The sequence below is a fragment of the Phodopus roborovskii genome, unplaced genomic scaffold (assembly GCF_943737965.1).
Source record: "Phodopus roborovskii unplaced genomic scaffold, PHOROB, whole genome shotgun sequence".
Taxonomy (NCBI): Eukaryota; Metazoa; Chordata; class Mammalia; order Rodentia; family Cricetidae; genus Phodopus; species Phodopus roborovskii.
The window spans coordinates 35,266,882-35,290,070 of record NW_026126517.1 but is presented as its reverse complement, the minus strand read 5'-3'; the positions used below and the strand labels follow the sequence as shown (position 1 = coordinate 35,290,070).

The 23,189-nt window shown below is 40.2% G+C and overlaps 2 protein-coding genes across 3 annotated transcripts in view; one reads left to right on the top strand and one right to left on the bottom strand.

Annotated features, from left to right (window-relative positions):
- Window positions 1-2,993, top strand: part of Rec114 (REC114 meiotic recombination protein) — an 83,872-nt gene extending 80,879 nt beyond the window's left edge. The window contains 2 exon segments of the mRNA XM_051197402.1: window positions 1,091-1,204; window positions 2,835-2,993. Of these exon segments, the coding sequence (XP_051053359.1) occupies window positions 1,091-1,204; window positions 2,835-2,993 (273 nt within the window).
- Window positions 2,994-3,064: 71 nt separating this feature from the next.
- Nptn (neuroplastin) overlaps window positions 3,065-23,189 on the bottom strand; it is a 68,992-nt gene continuing 48,867 nt past the window's right edge. The window contains exons 5-10 of one of the 2 annotated variants that reach the window (XR_007835303.1): window positions 15,122-15,255; window positions 12,594-12,867; window positions 12,204-12,389; window positions 5,613-5,634; window positions 4,577-4,653; window positions 3,065-4,076 (exon numbers count right to left, since the gene is read on the bottom strand). Coding sequence is in view for 1 of the 2 variants with exons in the window: in XM_051197624.1 (XP_051053581.1) it covers window positions 4,593-4,653; window positions 5,613-5,634; window positions 12,594-12,867; window positions 15,122-15,255 (491 nt within the window). In the remaining variant the exon portion in view is untranslated. The remainder of the gene's footprint in view (window positions 4,077-4,576; window positions 4,654-5,612; window positions 5,635-12,203; window positions 12,390-12,593; window positions 12,868-15,121; window positions 15,256-23,189) is intronic. The other variant, XM_051197624.1, reaches the window with a different exon arrangement.

The window sequence follows — 23,189 nt, the reverse complement described above, 5'->3', positions numbered from 1 at the left end:
AGGACTGCTGACTACATAGTCCAATTGAATTCCCCACCCACACCCCACACCTGCCTTGGCCTTTTCCCATTTTTTATTTTGGTATCCACTAGTTCTCATTGTGCATCCATCCCTATTTGGAGAGGGGAGGCGGTACTTCCAAGTCTGGTTTTCTGTAACCAACTCACTGGCAAGTCAGCTTCCACACAGAAGGCAGGCTGAGCAATCTGCTTCTGGCAGACAGACATGTTTGTGATGGACAAGAGGAGCCCTCAGAGAACAATTTGTTCCCTTTCTCTGTTATACCCTCAGTCCCCACCTAGTACAGGAATACTCTTATCCTCAAGATTAGCAGTGTGGCTACAGGTTCCCAGAGCAGGGCCAAGCCCATGGATGTACTAGGTGATGAGCTCCTGGGTAAAGCTCACACACTGGCTCAGCACACTTCTGCTTGGCTCTTATTAGACTATGGCATTCTAGAGAATGGAGCCTCTGTCCTACTCATCTAATGTCCATCCTGTACACTCAGTGCCTGGGATAAAGTAGATACAAACAGTTGCTAGAACTATCTAAGGAATTTTATTTAATAAAAAACTCAGAACTGAACAATGTTCAAAATGAGATCATTAAAATGTACTCTTGCCCAGTGGTGGTGGCACATACCTTAAGTCCAGCACTTGGGAGACTGAGGCAGGTAGATCTCCAAGCCTACAGAATGAGTTTCAGGACAGCCAGAGCTACTCTGAAACCCTGTCTTAAGAAACAAACAAACAAACAAAAAGTTCTCTTTTTAAAAATGTCTCACAGTATACAGGGGTTCCCTGTTTTGCATTTGCGATTCATGAACAAACCTAAAGGGTTCCACGCCCATACACACATACAGTACTCCTGCTTCCTTGGGTGATAGTCCTGAGTAATGCAAGGGTCTTCTAGACAGAAGTGTGCTGTGGTGGCTAACAAGGCTCTAACTGCCCATCAGCCTGAGATCACCAGTGCTGTGGTAGAACAAGTAGGGCCTGACCAGGACTGTCCCTCCTAAGTGTGAGTTTTCTGTATATTTGTTTGGCTCTGAAGGTGAAGCCTTGGAGCTGAGGACTCTACCTCCACTAAGCTAAATCTCTAACCCCCTCCTCTAACTGCATCTGTCTCTGTTGAGCAGCAGATGTGTGTGGCAGCGGGCACTGGCACTCTGGAAGGAAGGACTTCAGTGATACAGCTAGCTCAGGTATTTCTGTGTTGGGTTTTGTCCCTAAAAATAGTACCCCAATTCATTCTCTTACTATAGAAACAAAACAAAGTATTATTAACAGAAGGTAAGAGGACCATTTACCCTACTCTTGGAGCACACAGGATGGCATGTGTAGACTGCCTGTCTACATAGGGAAATGAAGGAAACTGGCTGTGTTATAAAAAATTTAAATCACCACCTCCCCAAAAGAATAAAATAAATAATTTAATTTTGGAATTAAGATTGTAAACTATTCTAAAACAAATACCCAAACCAAATCTGGACTCTGTAGCCTGAAAGTTGGCCCTGCAGGAACTATAGTCTCAATTACAGAGCATTGGAAGGTAGGAGGAAGACATTAAAAAAAAAAAAAGAAAGAAAGAAAGAAAGAAAGGAAGAAAGAAAGAAAGGAAGGAAAAAAGAAAATCCCTATTGCTGTTTTTCTAAACATGGGCTCTGTTAAAGAAGGCCCTGGAACCATTTCCAGAGCATTTACTATGAACACCCTAGTTTCAAGGACAGAGGAGGATAAAAGCCTATTATGGGCTGCCTATGCCTTCAAGTCATTCTAAGACGAAATAGTTAAATGTTTCAAACACCTAACTCTGGAATGTTATAGCTTAGCAACATAAGCATGGAGTACAGGCTGCTGACCTTTGTGCCTGGGACAGGAAGCCAGAGCTCCCTGTGCTATCTGCATCACCAGAGAAGACTTCTCATGTTGCTGTCCAAGGAAAGGACAGATGGTGAAGTGCAATGTCTACTGAATACAAACTACTTTTATTCCATTGTCAAGTCAAGAAATCACGGGACTGAGACTCATTAAAAAGGGACTGTTTGCACTATGATTTTTTGCACTATGATTTATTAATCAAAAATATGACATTTTTGAAAAGGCAACGGGAAGGTTGGAGAAGAGATTCATAAACATCAACAGCAAAAGAGATTTTCTTAAGGCCATAAAATATCCTGTATTTTCATTGTAGGAGAGGTTGCATGTTTTGTCAAATTACTCAGATGGCCACCAACAATCCCCCCCCCAAAAAAAAGTGCATGATTTTTGTTCTTTGGATGGTCCATTTACAATGACTTCCCCCAACCCTGCTTTTGTTGGTAATGTGAAGGATCAAACTCTGCACTTTATCCATACTGTGCAAGTATTCTACCACTTACCACTAAGCTACATCCCCAGGTAGATAGCTATTTCTTTCATTCAGAATCCAACTTCCACATGAAGAATGTTAGTAGCATAATGGTCATTATCCAGATCTTATCCAGATCTCAACTTTATAGGTACATCCCTCAATACATCTAACAGATCCAAGTTTATCTCACTTTTTGTGTATATCCAGAAAATGTAGAGCTGGACACATTCACATTAAGTAGTTAGTACCTACCTATATAATCCAGATACTTGGGACATAGAAGCAGGACCATGGACTTGAGACCAGCCTGGGTGATAAAGTGTGCCAGAGGGAGAGAGTAAAATTATCAAGTGAAACCTAAGTGCAGAAACACTTGTGTAAAGCCAGGAACAGTTTAGTTTTCAGTATGTGTTTTTGAATTTGTGTTATATCATTTGGAATAGTGTTCCCACCTGCAACTACCTCTTTTGGCACCCCTACAGACTATTCTGGCATCGGAGAAGCTGCCCCTAGCCTATGAGCAATCTTCATGGGGAGCAGAAGAGTTGGGCCCCTTTCTGCGCTTATGCCTCATGGATCAAAACTTCCCAGCATTTGTGGAAGAGGTAGAGAAGGAACTTAAGAAGATCACACAGGGTTAAACTAAAGCCCTGTACACACATGTAATTAAGGAAGGAACTGAAGGTATCTGAATAAATATTATTCCAAGCACCTTTTATCAATGTTTTATTGTTAAAAAGAGGTGAATCCACTTTTTTTGTACACCATTGCACTTCAATAATTACACAGAACACAAGTACATGCATCTACAGTTAGTACCGCATGAGAACCCAGTCAGGTTATAAAATTGATCATCAATCATTAAATCAATGTGAAAAATACAGTGTCAAACCAAAAAGTATAACTAGAGTTGCATAGAATATCACCATGCTATTGACATTTCAGGGTCATTGAAAACAAAAGGGAAATTATAAAAGTTGCCTTGATTGAATGTACAAGAATAAGGTTCAACACATCGGTGCAAAAGATTTCAGAATTTACATGATTTGACAAAAGGAAAGTAGTCACTTAAAAAGCAATCATACATATATATACTGCAATTCATTATAGCCGTTCAGTGGACTGTTCCAGGTTCTTAAAAGTTATAGGGTAAGCCCTTAGAATGACAGACTTAAGTTTATATTCTCATCTTTATGTACCAGACAGAACTGCAGCTTCCTGATCTGACAACAGACAATAAGGAATGGGTATCAGCAGCTTAAAAATGAAACAAGCATTTACTTTATTTTGGATTTCTCCCACCCCCAAAAATATAAATATATATGTATATTTATATACTGTATATATCTGTAGGTTTTGCTGTACTTTACAAAATGGTCACTAGATGGCAGCAGTGCATTTAGAGCTTTGCCAATTTAACAGCTGCATAAAAAATGGCGCATGCATGACCTGATCCTCAGAGGACCTTTTCATTTCTATTTAAATATTTTAACAAAGGGAAAGGAAGCAACATTCACAGCACATCAAGCCCAAAATAGTTTACACCTTCTACACTGAAGCATTGTTTAAAATGTACCTGGCTAGGTCACCCTTATAGGAGAGGCTAAATAAGGCATGCTTTAGACGGTCATTGTGGTGTTGCTCACTTGAAAGGGAGAGACCAAAGAGGTCCAAGCAGAAAATTTAGCGGGTCGTGTTGCCACCGTTTTCAGGAACCTAAAGAGCTATAAAGAAAGAAATATTTGAAAACTAAGAGAATATGCAATGTCACTCACAAGCTATGTCAGTGCCACATCAAATAAAGCTTTGGTTCAAACAGCATGCTCAGGGATGTGGTATGAAATTCTGATCTCCATGTGTATAAGCATGCTGCCTGATAGCCACTGTCTCTGCATTGCCTTCAGTAGAGATAACACATGGCACTAATAGGCCTTTGGGAATAATCTACCTAAGAAGGTAACCATTTATTTTTTAAAAATATATAAGTAGACTACAATACAAGGCATTTATTATTAAATTAACTGAATATAAATATGCTGAGACACATTCCTTTTCATACACTGTAGTGAACAGAAATAACCTGTTCCATCAGTATCAGCTATTTTGAAATTAACAATTAGGTCTTAACAGGTAACAACAACTACTGAAGAATTTGTAGCTAGGTGAGCAGAGGCACAGTTCATTGGATTACAACTTTTAAATCTCTAAAGGCGGCCATACTTACATTATAAGCAGTGTACTTAATTTGTGTTTCTCTGGCGCAAGTTTTTATCTTTGTGATTGTTGGTAGAGTTGGTTTTCCTTTGGAGGAAAAATTGCACTGTGTGAGTTCAACTAGTCATATCATTTGAAAAATGCAACACATGGAAACAGAGACTCTTCACTCACTTCCGTCCCTGGTGTAGCAGCAAACTCTACTTCTAGTGTGTAACAACATTCCTTACATAAAGTACCTCCTACTTTCAGTGACTAGATCCTTCAGACTTCCAAGGAAGAGAACACACAGGTAATGTTCCCTTAGACTTCTTTTCCTCTCCCCTTTTCCTCTCCCCTCACCTCCCCTAGACATTTTTTCTGTAGCTTTGGAGCCTGTCCTGGAACTTGCTCTATAGACCAGGTTGGCTTCTAACTCACAGATTTCGTCTGTCTCTGCCTCCTGAGTGCTGGGATTAAAGGTGTGTGCCACCAATTCCCAGCTCCCTTAGATTTTGAAACTATAGTTACTTACAAAAGTGAGAGAGACTTAACTCCTCTGAACATTTAATTTCTTAAACGATAAAGATGATCAGCAATGAGCCATGCTGAGCCCTTTGGCCGTTAACCCACTAGAACTGCCCCTTTGCCTTATCATCGCCAACTCTAGGAAAGCCTGGTAGCCTTGGACACATTCCATATTATAGCTTCATCTCTTGTCAGCAGTTGTTAATGAAACTAGACAGTAGTTTTAGCTAATTCTTCAGTCCAGTTTGAAGTGACTTGGTTATATGCTTATTTTTCCTATATCAGCTTAAGCATGAAAAATATTTAACTTCTTTCAACTTCTTTTGCATACTATTTACTTGTATGGCTAAAAAACAAGACTTGGCCTAGGAATAAAGAGGTCACCAGTCAGAATTATGTCAGGCTTAAAAAGTGTACATTGCAACTTTCATTGTAAGGGAATTGCCTTCTCTTACAATCTTTAGTATTCCTTTTTGACTAAACTGCAAACACAACGCAATTCAATCAAACTGTAAAATCATATCCAATGAAGTACTCACATTGGCCCGGCTGGTTCATCATCTATATGAGGTGTTCAGTTTTTAATAATCCATGAAATATAAGAAGAAAGGAGAAAACTGTTAGACTCTGCATAAGAATGAACAGGACAGTAAACTGCAAGTGGCAAACATGGCTATTCATAGCATTTATTAAAGGCCATTCCATCTGGAGGTGCAAAACACTCATGAAGTTATTTCTAGATTCAGTTTTAATGGCAGATATGTTCTTTCAATGGTTTTAGTTAACACTTTGAATGCTCATCATGAAAAACTGCAACTGTAGTGGACAGATAGGCTGCAATATCATTGTACTCATCGTGTCCCCAAGTTCCAGTGGTTCACTCATAAATAGATGAGAAGACAAACCAACATTTCAGTTGTAAAATCCTGCTGTTTGTTTTCTTGTAGAGAATATATGCAGTTCTTCAATATAAATGGATGTGTACAATTATATACATTTAACCACACATCCTCATTTCCCCAGAGGACACTGTTTGTCCTGCTGTTTTACGATCTTTATGAGGTCACTGTTCTGAAACATAAGACTGAGGAAGATAGAGCCAAACCTACTCCTTGGCTACCCAGCTCAACTGGGCCAGCAAAAGACATGAGAAGCAAAGGGTGTTCTGTGACATCACAGGGAGAGCTAAACAGTGACACCCCTCTTAAAAAAAAAAAAAAAAAAAAAAAAACTACGTAAAAAGGTGGGCTCATTATTGTGGGCCTTGGCCAAAACAAGAAAAGCCATGAGATGTTTGTTTTTTTTTTTTTTTTAAGTAAGTTTTGTTCCTTGTGTTTAGAAGCCTTATTAATACTTCATAGTTCTGACATATTGTTCTCCTCTTAGTAGATATGCATAATTAAGAAAATGCCATTAAAATAAAAAAAAAGTTATTTAAAAACCAAGAAAGGGGAGGGCACAAATAAGCACCCTTTGTTTTTACTGTACAACAGTTGTGTGCTTTCACTGAAGGCATCTAGAAAAACTCTCAGCAGGATTCCACAAGGGGGCTTGGTGCACATGAAGCAGTTATGGAGATTACAGTCTTGGTGTAGGCATCTGCAGAGCACATGTCAGGAGTAATGTCTGTCAGGGAGACATTGCTCCACCTGTTCCTTTCAGGCAACGGAGAGGCAAAGCCACCGCCAGCACACAGTGACTGGAGCAAAACAGGATTAAAAAAACAAACAAACAAACTAAACAAACTAACCACAAACCAATGACTCATCAGCAAAACAAGGGGCTAGCAACATACCGGTGTCCACAGGAGTCCACTACTAACAGTGCTATTAAAACAGGTACAGAGAACAAACTAGGACTCAGGACATCCAAGACATCTGCTGTGTATGCAGTGGAAAAATACAAGGACATACCAGGTACTAAGACACACAAGCCCAGCCTGAACCCTTCCTTCTCCACAGCCTACTGCTCAGCACCCAGGGCAAGCCAATCAGGTAACATGCTAAAAGCTAAGCACCTTGGGAATTTAAAGACAACACAGGAACAAACTGACTAATTTTAGTGTGCAACCCAAAGTACAAAATTCTAATGCAAGACAGCCAAATCTACTCCCAACTTTAAAAAACAGGAGAGGGGGGAATCACAATAGCAAAGCCAGTCTTTTCCTAATAGGACACTAGACTAACCCAAGCACACTTGATACCACAGTCTTTTCTTTTGGTGTGGGGGTGTCTAAATGTCTCTTTCCAACCTAACAAGCTGGCCACATGCAAGGGTTTGCATGTGAGTATGTGAGCGACAGTGTCTCTGGTGCAGCTGCCATGCCTGAAAGTGGGAGCAGCTGTGACTCAGGTGTCTAAGTCCCAGGAACCCCCACTTCATTCCCAAATCCACTTGGACACCACAAAGAAGAGGACACGCACACCCCCCCTCCTCTCCTGTGCTGAGCCACTGCCTGCAGCATCACTCTCCCATACAGGCCAGACAAAAGAACAACTTGACCTCCACAGGCAGGTCAGGAGAGAACAGAGCTACAGAGAAAGGCACAAAATAAAGTAAATGAGGACTAAACAGCAAACTAAAAATCCAAATTAGTTGTGAAAGTGAATGAAGTAAACTTGAAGAAAAGTGTTAACATTATGAACTGTGCATTGTATAGACTGAAGCGGAGATTAAACAAACTCCAAAAGCATGCATATCGCTCACTTACCACCATGTTTTAAGGGTTTGATGCAATTGAAGGGGAAAAAAAAGAAGTCACAGTAACCGACAAATATCAACATACCCCCAAACCCTCAGACCAAAGCTGCTTTAAACAAAGACCGTTCTCTCCACCTGGGGATTACTCACAGCCACTGGCTAGATGAGAGGAAGAGGACTGAGGGAGAATGAAACAAGATGCTTCTGGAGTCCACCTGATGAGTGTGAAACTCCTGATGAAGTGGTGCACATACTGATTTGCCTTCATGTTCTTTCCCTACTGAAGTATGACTACCCTCGAGGCCCCTACCCTGACACACACCTCATAATAAGGTAAGTAACATACTGCACCCACAATACAACTTAGAAAGTGATGACTTTAGATTCAAAACAAGTCAAGAGTTGATTTGGTCAAAGACCCTGTGCCACTTCAATCACTTCACTGGGGGTGTGTGTTCCCTCTTCTCTTTTTTGTGGGATGGGGTAATAGGATCTTATATCCCACACTGGCCTAACTCCCTACATGGCTGAGGGTGACCTTAAACTTAGGGTCCTGCCTCGACCTCCTACATGCTAGGCTTCACAGCATGCACTGCCATGGAAGTTTATAAGTGGTTGAGGATCAAAGTTGGAACCATGCCTACTAGGCAAGCCTCTACCAAGTAAGTTACATCCTCAGCTACCCTCCCCTTCTGTGGCAGAAGGACTTACTATCTAGCCTAGGCTAGCATCAAACTCACAATCCTACCTCAAGTGCTAGAATTTATTATGGTTTCTAAAATCACTCGTATTTTGCCTGATTTCAGCAGGGATTAACACTAAACACAAGAGAGAGGTAGTTCTTTGACTCATTTTCCATGTTTCAACTGTATTTTCTCATAAGGTACATGTGACTGACTCTAGTTAAGCACACAGAATGTTTTTGGTGTAACTTAAAAAAGTCATCTCTCTTCCAGCATCTCTGGCCTGCTGCGAAGCTCCATATGCAACAAATGCTTTGACCAACTAATATAATAGATTTTGAACTATCAGAACAATGCCTCAGTTCAGGGTGTCTAGAAACACTAAGATTACAATTACAAAACAGTGCTCTTCCTCCTCTGCCCCTCAAACTTGCTCGTACTGTCTCCACCAGTAACTTAAGGAACCTTTTTAACCAACTTACAAAATTACCCAAGTGTGAAAACAGAAGATTCCTGTTGTTAATATTCTCTCTCTTAAATCAGCTGTTTTAACTCAATGCCTATGAGGATACCATCTAGTAGAACTGAAGGCCTCAAGACTGAGCAGGTTCAACCCAGCCTCTATCTCCCAGTGGGCAGAAGGAATCCTAGGAGGGACATACTTAACTGTATTCTGACCTGAGTCAGAAAAGGCCTAACACAAATGTGGCTCCAAGTAGTTCAGCTGTAACAGAAGGAAGACTGCACTATTTAACACTCCCAGGGTACTCTCAATGAAAAGGCAAAGCTCTATTACTGACTTGTCACTAAGAACACTAAAAGCGAAAATCCATGTGTAAATAGTCTACCTATGAGATAACTTATGTGGTACTGGTCCTCAAAAAGATCTAACAAAGGACTAAAGGATTGTCATTTCTTCTGTGAAATGGCCAGAGTACTCAGATAAAAGGACCAAAGCTGCTTTTAAAGAAAGCAGTTAACCTCAACCATATATATTTTCAGTGTGAGAAATCTAAAGGGACACATGCTTTCCTAATTAAATTATGTATTTGTGTCCTTTTATTTTCCTGCACTGGTCACTGAGTGTTTTCCTACTTAAGGAGAAAAGTTACCAATAACTATAGACTACTGAAAAATATAAGTACATGAGTTCCTATTTAGAGAGTTCATTGAAGCTCAAATCAACCACAGATGTTGGTAATAACCTATCTATTTGGTTTATTAAAAAAAAAAAAAAAAAAAAAAAAAAAAAAAAAAGCACCCCAGACTTACAAATCTTCATGTTTCATAGTGGCATAATAAGCTAACAGACATTATAGGTAAGATTTCATCAATGAAACGGAATCAAGTTTGTATCAGATAGAGTGCACCTCTTCATTCATCCTCAACAGACTGCAGTGTGTGTGTGTGTGTGTGTGTGTGTGTGTGTGTGTGTGTGTGTGTGTGTGTGTGTGTGTGTACGTGCGCGGGCCTGCCTGCCTGCCTGCCTGCCTGTGTGTGTGTATCTACAAGTAAACTGAGGGAGGAGCAAATAGGAAGAAAGCATATCAGTGAGTTTGCCGTCCTCATGAACTGAGATGGAGTCTAGGAGAAACTTAACAAAGAAAGAAAGGGCCACAACATAAGAAAAATTCACTGAAGATCAACACACACCCTCTTCCAGAAGAAAAGCTAAAAACTGAAGTGGAGATGGAAGCAGGGAGAAATCTAAGAATGCTGAAAGTCAGGCAGGGAAGTGGTGATGGGAAATGGACCCTGGACCATATTGGCTGTCAGGAAAGGAGAGATTGTAAACACTACAATCATTTCAGAATCCCAGACTTTCACCCAATCCAACAATGAAGAAGTAAAAGCTGCTTGCATGATAATATTCTCCCAAGACCAGTGCAAGATTTTACTTTACACTTACCCTGCAGTCATCTGTTTTGTAGCATTCATTCACTATACATAGAAATTTAGCTTATTCTTTTCCATCCAGGAGGCTGTTCAGAAGACTGGCTCTGCAGCCGTTGCCCACCCCCCATTTCCGTTTAACCAAGGAACTCTTAAGAGGGTAGCTGCTGTCATGCACAGGCATCTGCTTGTCAGACAGAACCACTATTAACTATTTCTAAAGTCTAACCTGAAACATGCTGGGTAAGAAACAGTAACACAAGTGGCTTATAAGACTGGTGCCTCTGATGGGGACAGACTAGACGGATGTGTGAATGCTGTGAAAATGATAGCCACCCTTGCCTTAAAGATAGGCTTCAAAGCCTTGCTTTTGCCTTTTCTTAGCTAACTTTTTGGCTCCTCGACTTTATAAAAGTTGCAGGTGGCATTTGGCACAGCTAGTGTTGTGTCTCTCTCAGTCTCTCTGGTCTTTTGGGGATCCCATCCCTTCCAGGGCTGAGGAACAAACTTCAGGTCTTGGGCTCTAACACTGATCTAAGTCCCTGGGCTCCTAACTTGCAATATCTGAAACATTCTGAGGGGATGATGGTCCCTTTTAGGAATGAAATGTAACTTCCCAAGTAGCCAAGCTATAAACATATGGAAGGCAGGCAACCTTCTCCCTCCCTCATTCTCAAGTTTAAATACAGGGACTCAATACCTTGGGAGTCCTAACATTTAACAAAAAAAAAAAAAAAAAATTGGAGAAAGGGCCATCAGAGACACATGTTACAGAATGAGAAAGCTAAACTGGGGACATCCTCTGATGCAAGGAACTGGACAAAGGTCCCTCTCCATTTTTCTGTTCAGCACACTAATGAAAAGTACATCAGGAGGGGAGCCCACCAGGTCTTCCCACAGAGATGAATGTCAAAAGACCAGCTCCCAATCTCAGTACTCACTCTACTTAGTCCAAGCAAGAGACTTAGAGCTGCTGAGAAGAAAGTAAAAGAAAGAAAAGGTGGTTGTTGCTCTCAAATAAGTCCTTTTAGAGTTTAAAGCCATGTCATTCCTTTGAGGCTGTATATTCTCCAAGGACATACAAGATCTTACTTGGTGCTGTCTACTGACAGTATGGTATGTTGTTGAGAGAGGGCAACACACTGCAGTCTGACTGCTCAGCGATATGGTTCCATCAACCCTGGGGAAGGACACTGTACCACAAGTGCAGATGGTAGCTAGCACCACCATTGCCTCAGGCAATCTGCACTGAGCTTGGGGTACATCCTGTAGTCTAGTCAGTGACAGGCAAAGGGTAGTTATGGCTAGTTGACCAATCAATTTCTATTTGCTGATTCGATGTTATAGCCTATAGGGATGAGCATAAGGGGCTTCTTAGGAATCTGAAATACTAGTGATACAAGCTTTGATAAGTTTTCTGTTCTAATCAGTTAGAAATGAAAACTCTATAACCAATATACAAGACTTTTCTCAAAGCTTTCCTGATTTTAAAGCATATCCCACAATGTAAGACTTCAAGTCTTATGCTTTCTAATAATGGTTTGAGGTGGTTCTACTCCCATTGTATCTTCTGTAACTCTGGGCCAGCTGGGGAACATGCCCTGGAGTGTGAGCTGAGGAGTTAGCACTTAGCTCTCTTAAATCTAGGGAGTAAGTTACAGCGTTCCTACCATTCTCATCTGTGGGACACAAACAGAAATGCCAGAAGAGAGCCTTGAAGACCTATCAAAGAGACCAAGGAAAGGAACCAAAGTCTGGCTTCTTCAAATGGGTTTCTGAACACAGTCCAGACTGGGCTGGGACAGTTACCTACAGGGACTATGCCAGGCAATCATGTGACAACCAATTATATACCTTAAATCTGCCTGAAAGGACAGGTGGCCTGTGATCTTGGGGTGGCTTCTAGGCTTGACTTGGATTCTCCTCAAGCTCAATCTGCCTGATGATCTGTATTGAAGGAGGACACAGCTGAACAAAGAGTTTGACAGCTGCCCATTCACCACATGGCCTGAAGGACAAGGCCTAGGGTTTGGAGAACACCTAAACAGGGAGAGAGCTAATTATACTCTAGGTGGCTAATACAAAAATTCGTGGGGAGTGGGGAGCACAGATTAGTAACCAGTATAAAAGTTTTCTTTCTTTCCTTTTGGTACTCAATCCAACTCCTTATAATTCCTCTTTCAGTACTTGGAAACTACCCAAGGAACCAACCCCAACTTTACTGTTTTGCTGGGATGTTCTTACCATCAGGAACCTCATCTGGCCTCTTCCTCTTCTCATACACAACAATGATCACCACAAGGATGATGATTTCAGCCAGAATTCCCAAGAAAGGCCAAAGTGGGGCAAGGTGGCTCCGTACCCTGAGGACGGTGAAAACGGAGGCAGAGCCAATGGAGTTGGTGGCATTACATTCATACTCGCCAGGATCTTCTGTGATCTGGAGATTCATAATATTCAATTCAGTGTAATTCTCCTTGTTGATGATGAAGAATCGACCAGAGTTATTGGAAATGTCCTGGGGGGGGGGGGGAGAGACAGGTCAGAATAGATGAGCTACCCAAGGGAAAGTGACAACGTCTTTATTCTTATCAGGATAATGACTAGAATGAGACACCATCTTTGTTCAAAGGCTTCTGAGCACTTAACTGATGACTTCCTTCAGGGTTCAATACATTTCTGATAGAAACAGGGTATAAATTTCCGTTATTATTGATCCTTTGAACTTTTCCAACTTTCAGACTGAATGGAGAGACCTGTTGCTTGCAGACCCCCACAGATAGACAACAAATGCTGCTTCAAACAGCAGAGGGAAAACCTGCAGCAGTAAAAAGCTGGGAAGCAAGATACCCATTGTCGGGCATATTTGGTAACTTATACTTCTCTAAGAAGTAATACTAAAAACTTGCTGTTAGGAGGGAACTGGGAGAAAATCCTAACTTCCCTTCCAGGATTCTGGGATTAAAGGAATGACAACTCAACCAATCACCAAGTAGCTACTAATTAATATATACCTATACATCCCATATCCTACTAAAGTGAAGATACACATAGAAAATCATGAAACAAAAATACCCAAGAAATTTGGCTTCAAGAAGGAGAGAGTGCTATACGCAAATGCATTTGTTATGCAAGCCTGTCAATTTGAGTTCCATCCCTGGAACATAGGATGGCAAGAGAGAGCCAACTCCCAAAAGCTGTCCTCTGACCTCAGTATGTGTGAAATGGTATGAGAAGGTAGGGCAGACATTCAAAGGGATATGGTTTTAAAACAAAAATCATGGGGGGGGAGGGGCCAAAAACCAGTGCAAGATGGAGAACTGTGAGGTACTGTAGTGCTAATGCAAGAAAGCCAAGAAGAGCTTCAAAGAGCTAGCCTTAGTTACAGGGTCATGGAGGAGAGAATAGCTGACAGGTATGGAACACTCTAGGCATCTTTACCTTGCACTAACAACAACTAACAGTATACAAAAATAGCACAGAGAAAGATCATCTTTCATATTATCCCAGTTACAGCATACTTGCTTGTGAGTGTGGAGACACATCTGAAATGGGGAACTCAGCCTTCACGGTGAAACTCCAACTTTCATCTTTCAAAAGATGAAAATAGTAATTTCAATCAATTTTGGCAAAAGAGAAGAGAAATAGATATTCCTAGCACCTTGAAAACAATAGTTTTCCCTAAAAATACTCAGCATCTTCACCTCTCAGCTAAATCACTGCCGACAACAGACTCATCAATACTTGACATTTTGCTATCAAGAAGTCTTAAGGTGGAAGATACACAGGACTTGAAATAAATCTACATATTATACTTGATTTGCCAATAATTTATGGCCAGAAATCACTGAATCAGATAATAAAAGACTCCAAGGCACTATTTAAACACTGTCAAGAACTGCTCCACAGGAGCCAGATGATGTCCTCAGCAATTATGAGCACTTGCTGTACAATCATGAGAACCAGAATTTTGATGTCAGTGTACATACCTGTAACCCCAGCTGAGATGAGGTAGAGACAGGAGGATTGTAGGGCTTGCTGGCTTCCTGACTAGCCAAGAAAACATGAGCCCAAAAGGGAGGCGCTGCCTCAACACATGGAAACTGATAGAGGAAGATACCTATACTTAACACCCTCTTTGACCTTCACAAATATTCACAGGTGGGTGAACCCCACCCTAAACAAATAAAGCAGAGATGGCTCAGCAGTTATGAATGCTTGTTGCTCTTGCAGAGGACCGTAATTCAGTTCCCAGCACCCACAACAGGCAGCTCACAGCTACCTGTACTCCTGCTCTGAGAGATCTGACACCCTCTTTTAGCCTCTAAGGGTACCCAGACAAATGTGTAAACACACACACACACTGAAAAAAAAAATGTTCTTTGACTTTTTTTTCTTGCATCTTTTGGTCCCTTTTCTTCTGAAGAACAAACAAAAACCCACTTGAGAATCATAGCAAAACAGATAGATTGGCTTTGTTGACTTTGGATCTGCATTCCACTGTATTAAAAAAAAAAAAAAAAAAAAAAAGCAATCTAATCTCTTACCAGACAGACAGCTTTAGCAAATTATGTACACAGTCAATGCTAGATACAGACTAACCTTCATGTTCATAGTGTAAACTGTAATTCACTCCACAAGGACCCAAGCCATCCTACATTCAAAGAAATTTTTGTTGCAGTAACTGGTCCAGATGGCTGGACCTCCTCAGGAGAAACTCCAATAAGCACAAAAATTTAGGTATAGGTACAGGGCTACTACCTCCTACTCACCTGAAACACACCATTTTCCTTCTTGCGCCATATCCATTCTGGGTGGGGGTAACCAACTGATTTGCAGTACATCATAGCATCTTGCCCTTCATTTTTGTTTTCACTCCGTTTATGGCCAGTGATATCAGGAGCCGCTGTAAAAAGGTGTTAAACTGTTACCACCTAAGTGAAATACCAAAGGTCTTATCTACTGGCTCACTAATGCTATCATCTGAAGCATTTATTTAATTATTCTTTATCAATAAAATCTCATGAGTCCAATACTGAGATAAGACCCTGACTGATCAAAGAGGTGGAGAAGCCTCCTCTCTTTCCTTCCTTGATCCAAAAGGCCAAGAATTTTTCTAAGCCATTATCTACTTGTGGCGGATGACCTTCTGTATGCTGTGAATATGTTTCTCTTATTGGTTGATGAATAAAGCTGTGTCAGCCAATAGACAGATAGGATTTAGCCAGGCAGGAAATCCGAACAGGAATAGAGAAAGGTAATAGGCGGAGTCAGACAGATTCTATGTAGCTACCAGGAAGGTAGGATGCCCAGGCATTTTCCAGTAAGGTAAGGCCATGTGATGATACACAGAGTAATAGTTATGGGTTAGGGGGCTGGAGAGATGGTTCAAAGGTTAAGAGCACTGGCTGCTGTCCCAGAGGTCCTGAGTTCAATTCCAAGCATCAACATAGTGACTCACAACCATCTATAGTGAGATCTGGTGCCCTATTCTGACCCACAAGCATACATGCAGGCAGAACACTGTATATGAAATAAATCAATAAATCTTTAAAAACAAGTTATGAGTTAAGAGAACTGGCCGATAAGCCCAGGCCAAACAATTATAGATAAATATTAAGTCTCAGAGTGGTTATTTCATATTGGCTGCAGGGACACAATTGGGTGGAGAGAAACCATCCAGTGGGACTGAGACTAGACAGAGAAAATCTCAACACCCTAATACTTCACATGTGTCTCTATGTCCTCAGGCCCCTAAAACCTCTATGGCTCCACCCTCTGATTCAAATTAACTTTATTGGCAGTCTCAGGAGTGCAATCAAAATATCCAACAACAATCATCAGTCTTTATCAAAGCTGAATATGAAGATGTCTCTAAAGAGCCTTTCAAGGTCAGAATGGGGTAAGAGGACCAATTCCATTCCCTACCGTTTCTTACCAAAGCAGCAAGAAATTATCAGGGTTATTGATGTAAGAATTTCTACCACTGTAAAACCTACTGGAAAAATACACAAGCTCAATTGTCCTAACTGCCCAAATACCTTACTCAGAAAACATGCAAACGGAAGTCATAGTTACATATATTAGTCCAAGATTCGATAGTAAGGCTTAAGAACCACTCAAAAAGAGACACTGAGCTTGGTACTGGAAACCTAGCAAACTATCCACAGCGCTAATGAAGTCATAGATCTTGGAGGAGAACCTACAACCACCACTTTAATAAACCATCATAAGCTCTTACTACACTGTAAATACTTGTCCTTATACCTACACATAAGTGTAGTCCTTATTCCTCATCAAAGAAACTTCTCTTTACTAACAGATAAAGACCATTACCAGAAAATCACAACTGATGAAAATGCAGAGCTGTGAGCCCAGTCCCAATGGTACATCTACAAAACACTCATGCACTTAAGACTCAGGGATCATTGCAGAAAAGGAAGCAGAAAGGTTGTAAGAGCCAAACAAGGAATTTGCTGAGACTGTGTAACACAGTTATACCAGAAGCTATGCCCATAGTTTGGCCAACATGACTACCTAAACACGAGCTGAACAAGGACAACAGATATGCCAAAGTAGATGGAGAAATACCACAAGTCTTCAACACTACACAAAGAACTAAAGACAACTAAGGAATGTTAACAATGGGAGAAATAACATTTCCCAGGAAAGAGCTTCATTTGGTTATACCAAATGATGGTCAGGCTTGAAAACATACATACAAGTAACATTATAAAGACTGAACAGGTTGTATTTATGTATGCGTGTGTGTGTGTGAGAGAGAGAGAAAACATACATACACATCTATCAATACTTTTATATAACAACAATTAATAAAAAAAACAGGTCATGAGTTTGAAAGAAAGCAAGGAGAAAGGAAGGGAGAAATGACATAAGTATATTATAATCTCAAAAGAAACTAACAAAAAATAATAAAACTTCTTATGGAGGTTCATGTTTGCAGTATTAGGAGGTAGAGAAGGGAAAAAAGTAAGGGATTTGAGGCCAGCCTCAACTACATGAGAACATGTTGGGCAAGGAGAGCAAAAAACAAAGATGACTCTCCACATCTAACCAATGTATAACAACCTTAAGCCCAATATTTGGAGAATTTCAAGATCTAGATATGCTATTCTCCACTTTTAGGACTCACTTAAGAAATAAATAGCAAGCTTCAGAGCAGCTTTAAGGATCCAAGTAGCCTGAAGTACAGCTAATTCTTTGAATTTAAACTTTTTTTTATCCTAATTGTATTTCCCACTAGGGCATGACAACACATCTGAAAGCAATAAAACTCAAAGTAGGCCAGCTATCTCTTTGTTGGCCAGGTTAGGAAAAAGAATCAAAAGGCACTGATCCAAATTCCAGTTGAGTTGGAGCTTTCGTCTATGCTTTGATCTATACTTATCAAATGGAGATAATTCTTGCACCTGCCTAGTTACCAGTAGTCTTAAATAGGTAGGTAAGATGTCCAATATCCACTGAAACTGAAGAATCTTGGAGAACTGTATCACTTCATGGTCTGATACCACATATCACCTTTGAACTGCTTGGCATTTTTGGTTTAAAAACAATCCAGAGTCCCACAGTACACAGACTGCTTCCCAGACAGACTGGACTTGGTTGCAACTTCCAGAGGTACCTAGGATGGGAATGGAATAAGTAAGGCCCCAAACTGAGTTGGGTTCCTGCCAAACCCAAGTCTGCTTTGGTACCACTCTGTGAAATGCTTTCTAGGTTAGTTATTATAAAAGAAATGTCTGCTGCCCCCATCCCCCCATGAAAAATTCTTCACCACCCAAGAAGTAGCAGGCTCCCTCTACTGCTCCACTTTCCCACAGCTAAGTCTGCCATTTCTCTGGTCTACTGACCACTTTTTTCTCATAGATTCTTTTTCAGTCAGAAATATTAAGGACCTGCATCCACCCACAGGACCCACTGTACTACCTCCACCATCCAACTCCACACTCAGAATCCCCACATCCTCCTTCAGGGTCTAACCTGATAAGTGTAGTCTTTACCCCTCATCAAGGAAACCTCTCTTTGCAACAGAGACGATTACAGAAAACCACAACCAATCAAAATGCAGAGTTGTAGAGTCCAGTCCCAATAAATACATCTACAAAACATAGCAGGAGGTGTGGAAAGATTCTATAAGCCAGAGGATCAGGGAATTTTCTATGAGATTGTGTCTCCTAGGAACATCAGAAGATGTAAATGTAAAGTCTCACCAACATCACCACCCAAACCTAAGCTGAACAAGGACAATACCAATGAACATGCCAAACTGGATGGGGAAAAGCCCACAAGGCCTCAACCCTACACAAAGAACCACAGGCAACTGAGTAAAGCTGGGAGCTGGAAAGGTGGTCCTCAGTGCTAAATGAAAACATACATATAAGTAGCAACATATAAACTCAATTGGTTATATTTAGGAATACATACATATACAAATGCATATATGTATGCAATAGCAATTAATGAAAAATGAGACAAATCTGAAAGAGAGTGTTGAGGGTTATATGGAAGAGCTAGAAAGGAGCTAACAAATAAAAAAACATTCTAAGGCAAGGAAGGTTCGATAGATATGTCAACCAAGATACCCCAAGATACCATCAGAGAGACCAAGATATACAAGGAACAGAAGAGCCACCATCTTATCCAGCTGTGTTTTGCTAACTGGATACACTTATTTAGTACTTCCTACAAGTCTAAGTCTTACAGAAGTCAAATACGACCTTTCTGCTTAGGTATACTTTAGCATTGCTGTTAAAAAAAAAAAAATTAGGGAATAGGTCATTAGGTATCTTGAGGGAAAAAACACTACAGGAGAGGGAAACACAAAAGCCCTGAGGCAGGTATGTATTTATTTCATTAAGAGTTTACAATTTACATTAAACAAGAACATGTATGACCAATCAGAAGGGTACTCAGCATCCAGACAAGAAGAGTGAGATTCACAAGATGGTAGTACAGGAGAGGGAGGGGACTCTCTCTGGTATAGTTTATATGCTGAGTTTATGTATTTGTTAATAGCTGAAAGTGGGACATCAGAAAAAAGGCTTCAGGGATGACTCCAAGATCTCTGCCCTGAGTAACTCAAAAAAAAAACAGAGCTGCCAATTTACTCCAGTAAATAAGACCATAGCAGGAAACTTGTTTTATGTTTGCTGCTATGTTGAGGAAGAAGAGAGCAACAATGATGATGAAAACTGAGTTATCACAAAGGATCTTCGGGTGCTTATGGAAATGGTCTAAGACAGACAAATATCAGAAAACAGGACATACTTCATCATCTACATTCTTCTTTGACTTGGTTTCCACTCTGGACCATTATTGCCTAATACTCTTAGATGTGTGAATTCAATGATTTTGCTGTGGTTTGAATCTGAAATATTCCTCATATTTTAAATGCTCAGTATCCAGCTTGTGACACTATTTTGAAGGCTACACTTTAGGACACACTGTCGGAGGAAATAGGTCACTAGGGGTGGGGCTTACCCACCCATGGTTCTGACCTATGTACTCTGCTTTCTGTCTGCCACAATGTGAACAAGCCAATACCTCAAGCTTGCAAAACACAACTGGAACTATCCTACCCTGCCATGAAGCACTGAAATTCCTCTGAAAATATGAGCAAAATAAACCTTTCCTACCTTACATTGTTTCTGTGTGGTATTTTGGTTTTAGCCTCACAAAAGTAATAAATACAGTAACTCATTTCTAAAGAACATATCAAAACCACCTAGAACAGTGGTTCTCAACTTCCTATGCTGGCTGTGGCACTTTAATACAATTCCTCATGTTGTGATGACCCCAACCACAAAATTATTTTCATTACTACTTCATAACTGTAATTTTGCTATTAGTATGAATCATAATGTAAATAGCTGATATGTGATCCTTGTGAAAGGGTTGACTCCCAAAGGGATCATGACCCACACAGGTAAAGAACCATGGACATGAAGACTAAAAGTTAATTTGGGGGGGGGGTTCGCTGGAGAGATGACTCAAAGGTTAAAAGCACTGGCTGCTCTTGTAGAGGTTTTGAGTTCAATTCCCAGCAATCACATAATGGCTCACAACCATCTGTAATGATATCTGGTGCCCTCTTCTGGCCTGCAGGGATGCATGCAGGCAGAACACTGTACATAATAAATAAATCTTAAAATAAAAAAAGTTGATTTGTTATATAGCTCCACAGCCTCTTATCAAATCTCAATTCTGAATGGCCTCAAACTTTAATGGTCTCAACAGAGAGAAGGATAAAAATGGTCTTTGCTCCACCTTGATGTTTAAAAAAAAAAAAAAAAGGACCTTATCACTTTCTGTTTCATTTACCTAGTAAGGGCATTCTATAGAGGTTTCTATTTACATGACCTTAAAGGCTACTACTGGCTTAGTTAACCCCAACTGTACTTTACTGGTCATATTTATAGATATAAGCCTACTAAAAAGACTGTTCAATGGTTAAACCAATTGCTGCTTTCTCCTCATCTTATAAAAGACTATTGCATAAAAATGTATTCCAAAGAATAAGGCCCTCATTATTCACCCTTTTGATGGCAGAAGCATCACTACTACACTGGGAAGAGAGAAAGTCAATCCATGCTAAATCCATTCTACCCCTGAAGGTAATTACTATAATAATGATCACTTTAATCTTGGATCACTACAAAGACCTATGACCTATCACTTTATCTTTTATAGTGCCAACTCAATAAGAGAGCCTGCATCAGCTTCACCTACTGGGCAGGATAGTACACCCACAGCAAGACACTCAAGTACTCTGTGAGAGTACCAGAGAGAGCCTATTCAGGACCAAGTTCTCAGATGTTGCCATTCAAGAGATGAATCTTGTTTCCCTTCTGCTAAACTGGGACTGGATTTAATGACCCGCTTCTAATAAAATAAAAGGATAAGTAAAGGTAAACAGTTCTATAAACTACTTACAAAAGACACTGTGTTTCTTTCCCTTTGCTTGCTCTCTGAGGGTGGGGACACTGATGCCATGATAGGAAACAGTTATTTGTGGAGGCCCTGGGGGGGGAGGGAGGGCTGTGAAAACAAATGTGAGTGAGCCACTCTGAGAACAGATCCTTAAGTCTCACTCAGTCAAGCCTTCAGGAAACTCCAGAAAAAGAAATAGTTAACAACTATTCTCTATACTATACACATGAATTGGACAAATCAAGTTTGGAAGTTATTTGATGTCTCTAATTAGGCTGCTAGTAAAAAAGCAAAGCTAGAATCTAACTCATGACTCCAGAAACCATACATGTTGTACTGTTCTGAGAGGAAAACCAAAAGAATATTACAAGAATTACAATATAGTATATGAATAAGTGAAAATTGAAAAGCCAATTTTTGATGTAATTCTTACTTGTATACATGCTACAATATTCTGAATATAAAGTGAGACTGATAAAACTCTCAGAGTTTTAACTATGCCACTTAATATAAAAGCAAGGTTAGAATTTGGAAATCAAAGATACCTAGAGGCTACAGAGCCTCTATTAGTTTACTGAGCAGCTTAACATTGGTCATTCAAAATCTTTCTAGTTTCAGTGTTTCCTCCTGTAAAATGGGACCAATACCTACACATTATTTCACAGAGGCCTTGAAAAGATTAAATCACATCTCTACACTAACCTAACAGAAGGTGAGAACTCAGCCAGAAATAAATACTAAGGGATGGACACAATGGTGCATGTCTATAATTCCAGAACTCGAAAAGCATGCAAAAAGACAGAACCACATTTGAAGCCAGCCTAGTCTGTCTACACAGTAAATATCCAAGCCACTAGGGTACATAGTGAGACCCTGTCTCCAAAAACAGAAAACAAAAAGCACAGCAAAAAAAAAAAAAAAAAAAAAAAAAAAAAAAAAAGCCCTTAGACTGAACTATCATTCAAAGAAGAAAAAGCCAAGTCTTACATTTGTTACTATTAGCAGGATGAAAGAGATGCTAGTTTTATGTGTTCTTCATACTTGTTCATAGAAACAGGACTTTGTAGCTCTGATAAAGCTTATTCTAGCCAGCCACTGACAAACTACTGTAGTATTTAGAGTATTTTGCAGTTTATTGTAGTATCTTACTTATATGGGCTTGCCATTTAGTAATACTTAACTAGCTCCTATTGGTCAGAGGTGGCTAATTAAACCTTCATATGGTGACAGAACAAAAGCCCCTTCCCTACTCAGGGGAATACAAACTGAGTGACAAGAATCAAGAGAAAAAAGCAACAAAGATTCCCTTAGAAAACCTTTCTGACAACTTTGGAAATTAGCTTGCTCTCTGACTTCTTAGTTACATGTTCTTCTTACTGGGTCCCACAAGAGACTTAGTTACCCAAGAGTACTTGACATGATTTCACCACCTTGGCAGTCTGAGCCTTTAGCAGAAAGCAAACCTTTCTTCCCATCTTCTGCTATCCAACCTGCCTGCTCTTAGAGCAAAACAACCAGGTTCTCTATTATATCAGGTAGCAGGCTGGAGAAAAGTATCAATTCAGGCAACAGAAGCACGTTTAGATGAGATGCACATTAACTAACAGAACAGACCTGAAAAAGGGAGAGTTAAGGTTTAACTTACGGCCAAGAATCCCCAAAGGATATGAGACTGGTCCCACGGAAGCAAAGATGAAGACTTTAGTCCAGCCAGCCTTCTCCACACTAGACTCTTTATTGGTATAGAGACTCAAACCAATCTAGGGTCTGTGTTGCCTTCTAAAACACCAGTGGGATAGCATACTCTATCACAGTGGCTCTTCAACCTTGACCTTTTCTTTCTCTTTCTTTCTTCCTTCCTTTCTTTCTTTAAAGAAAGTGTCTTAACTA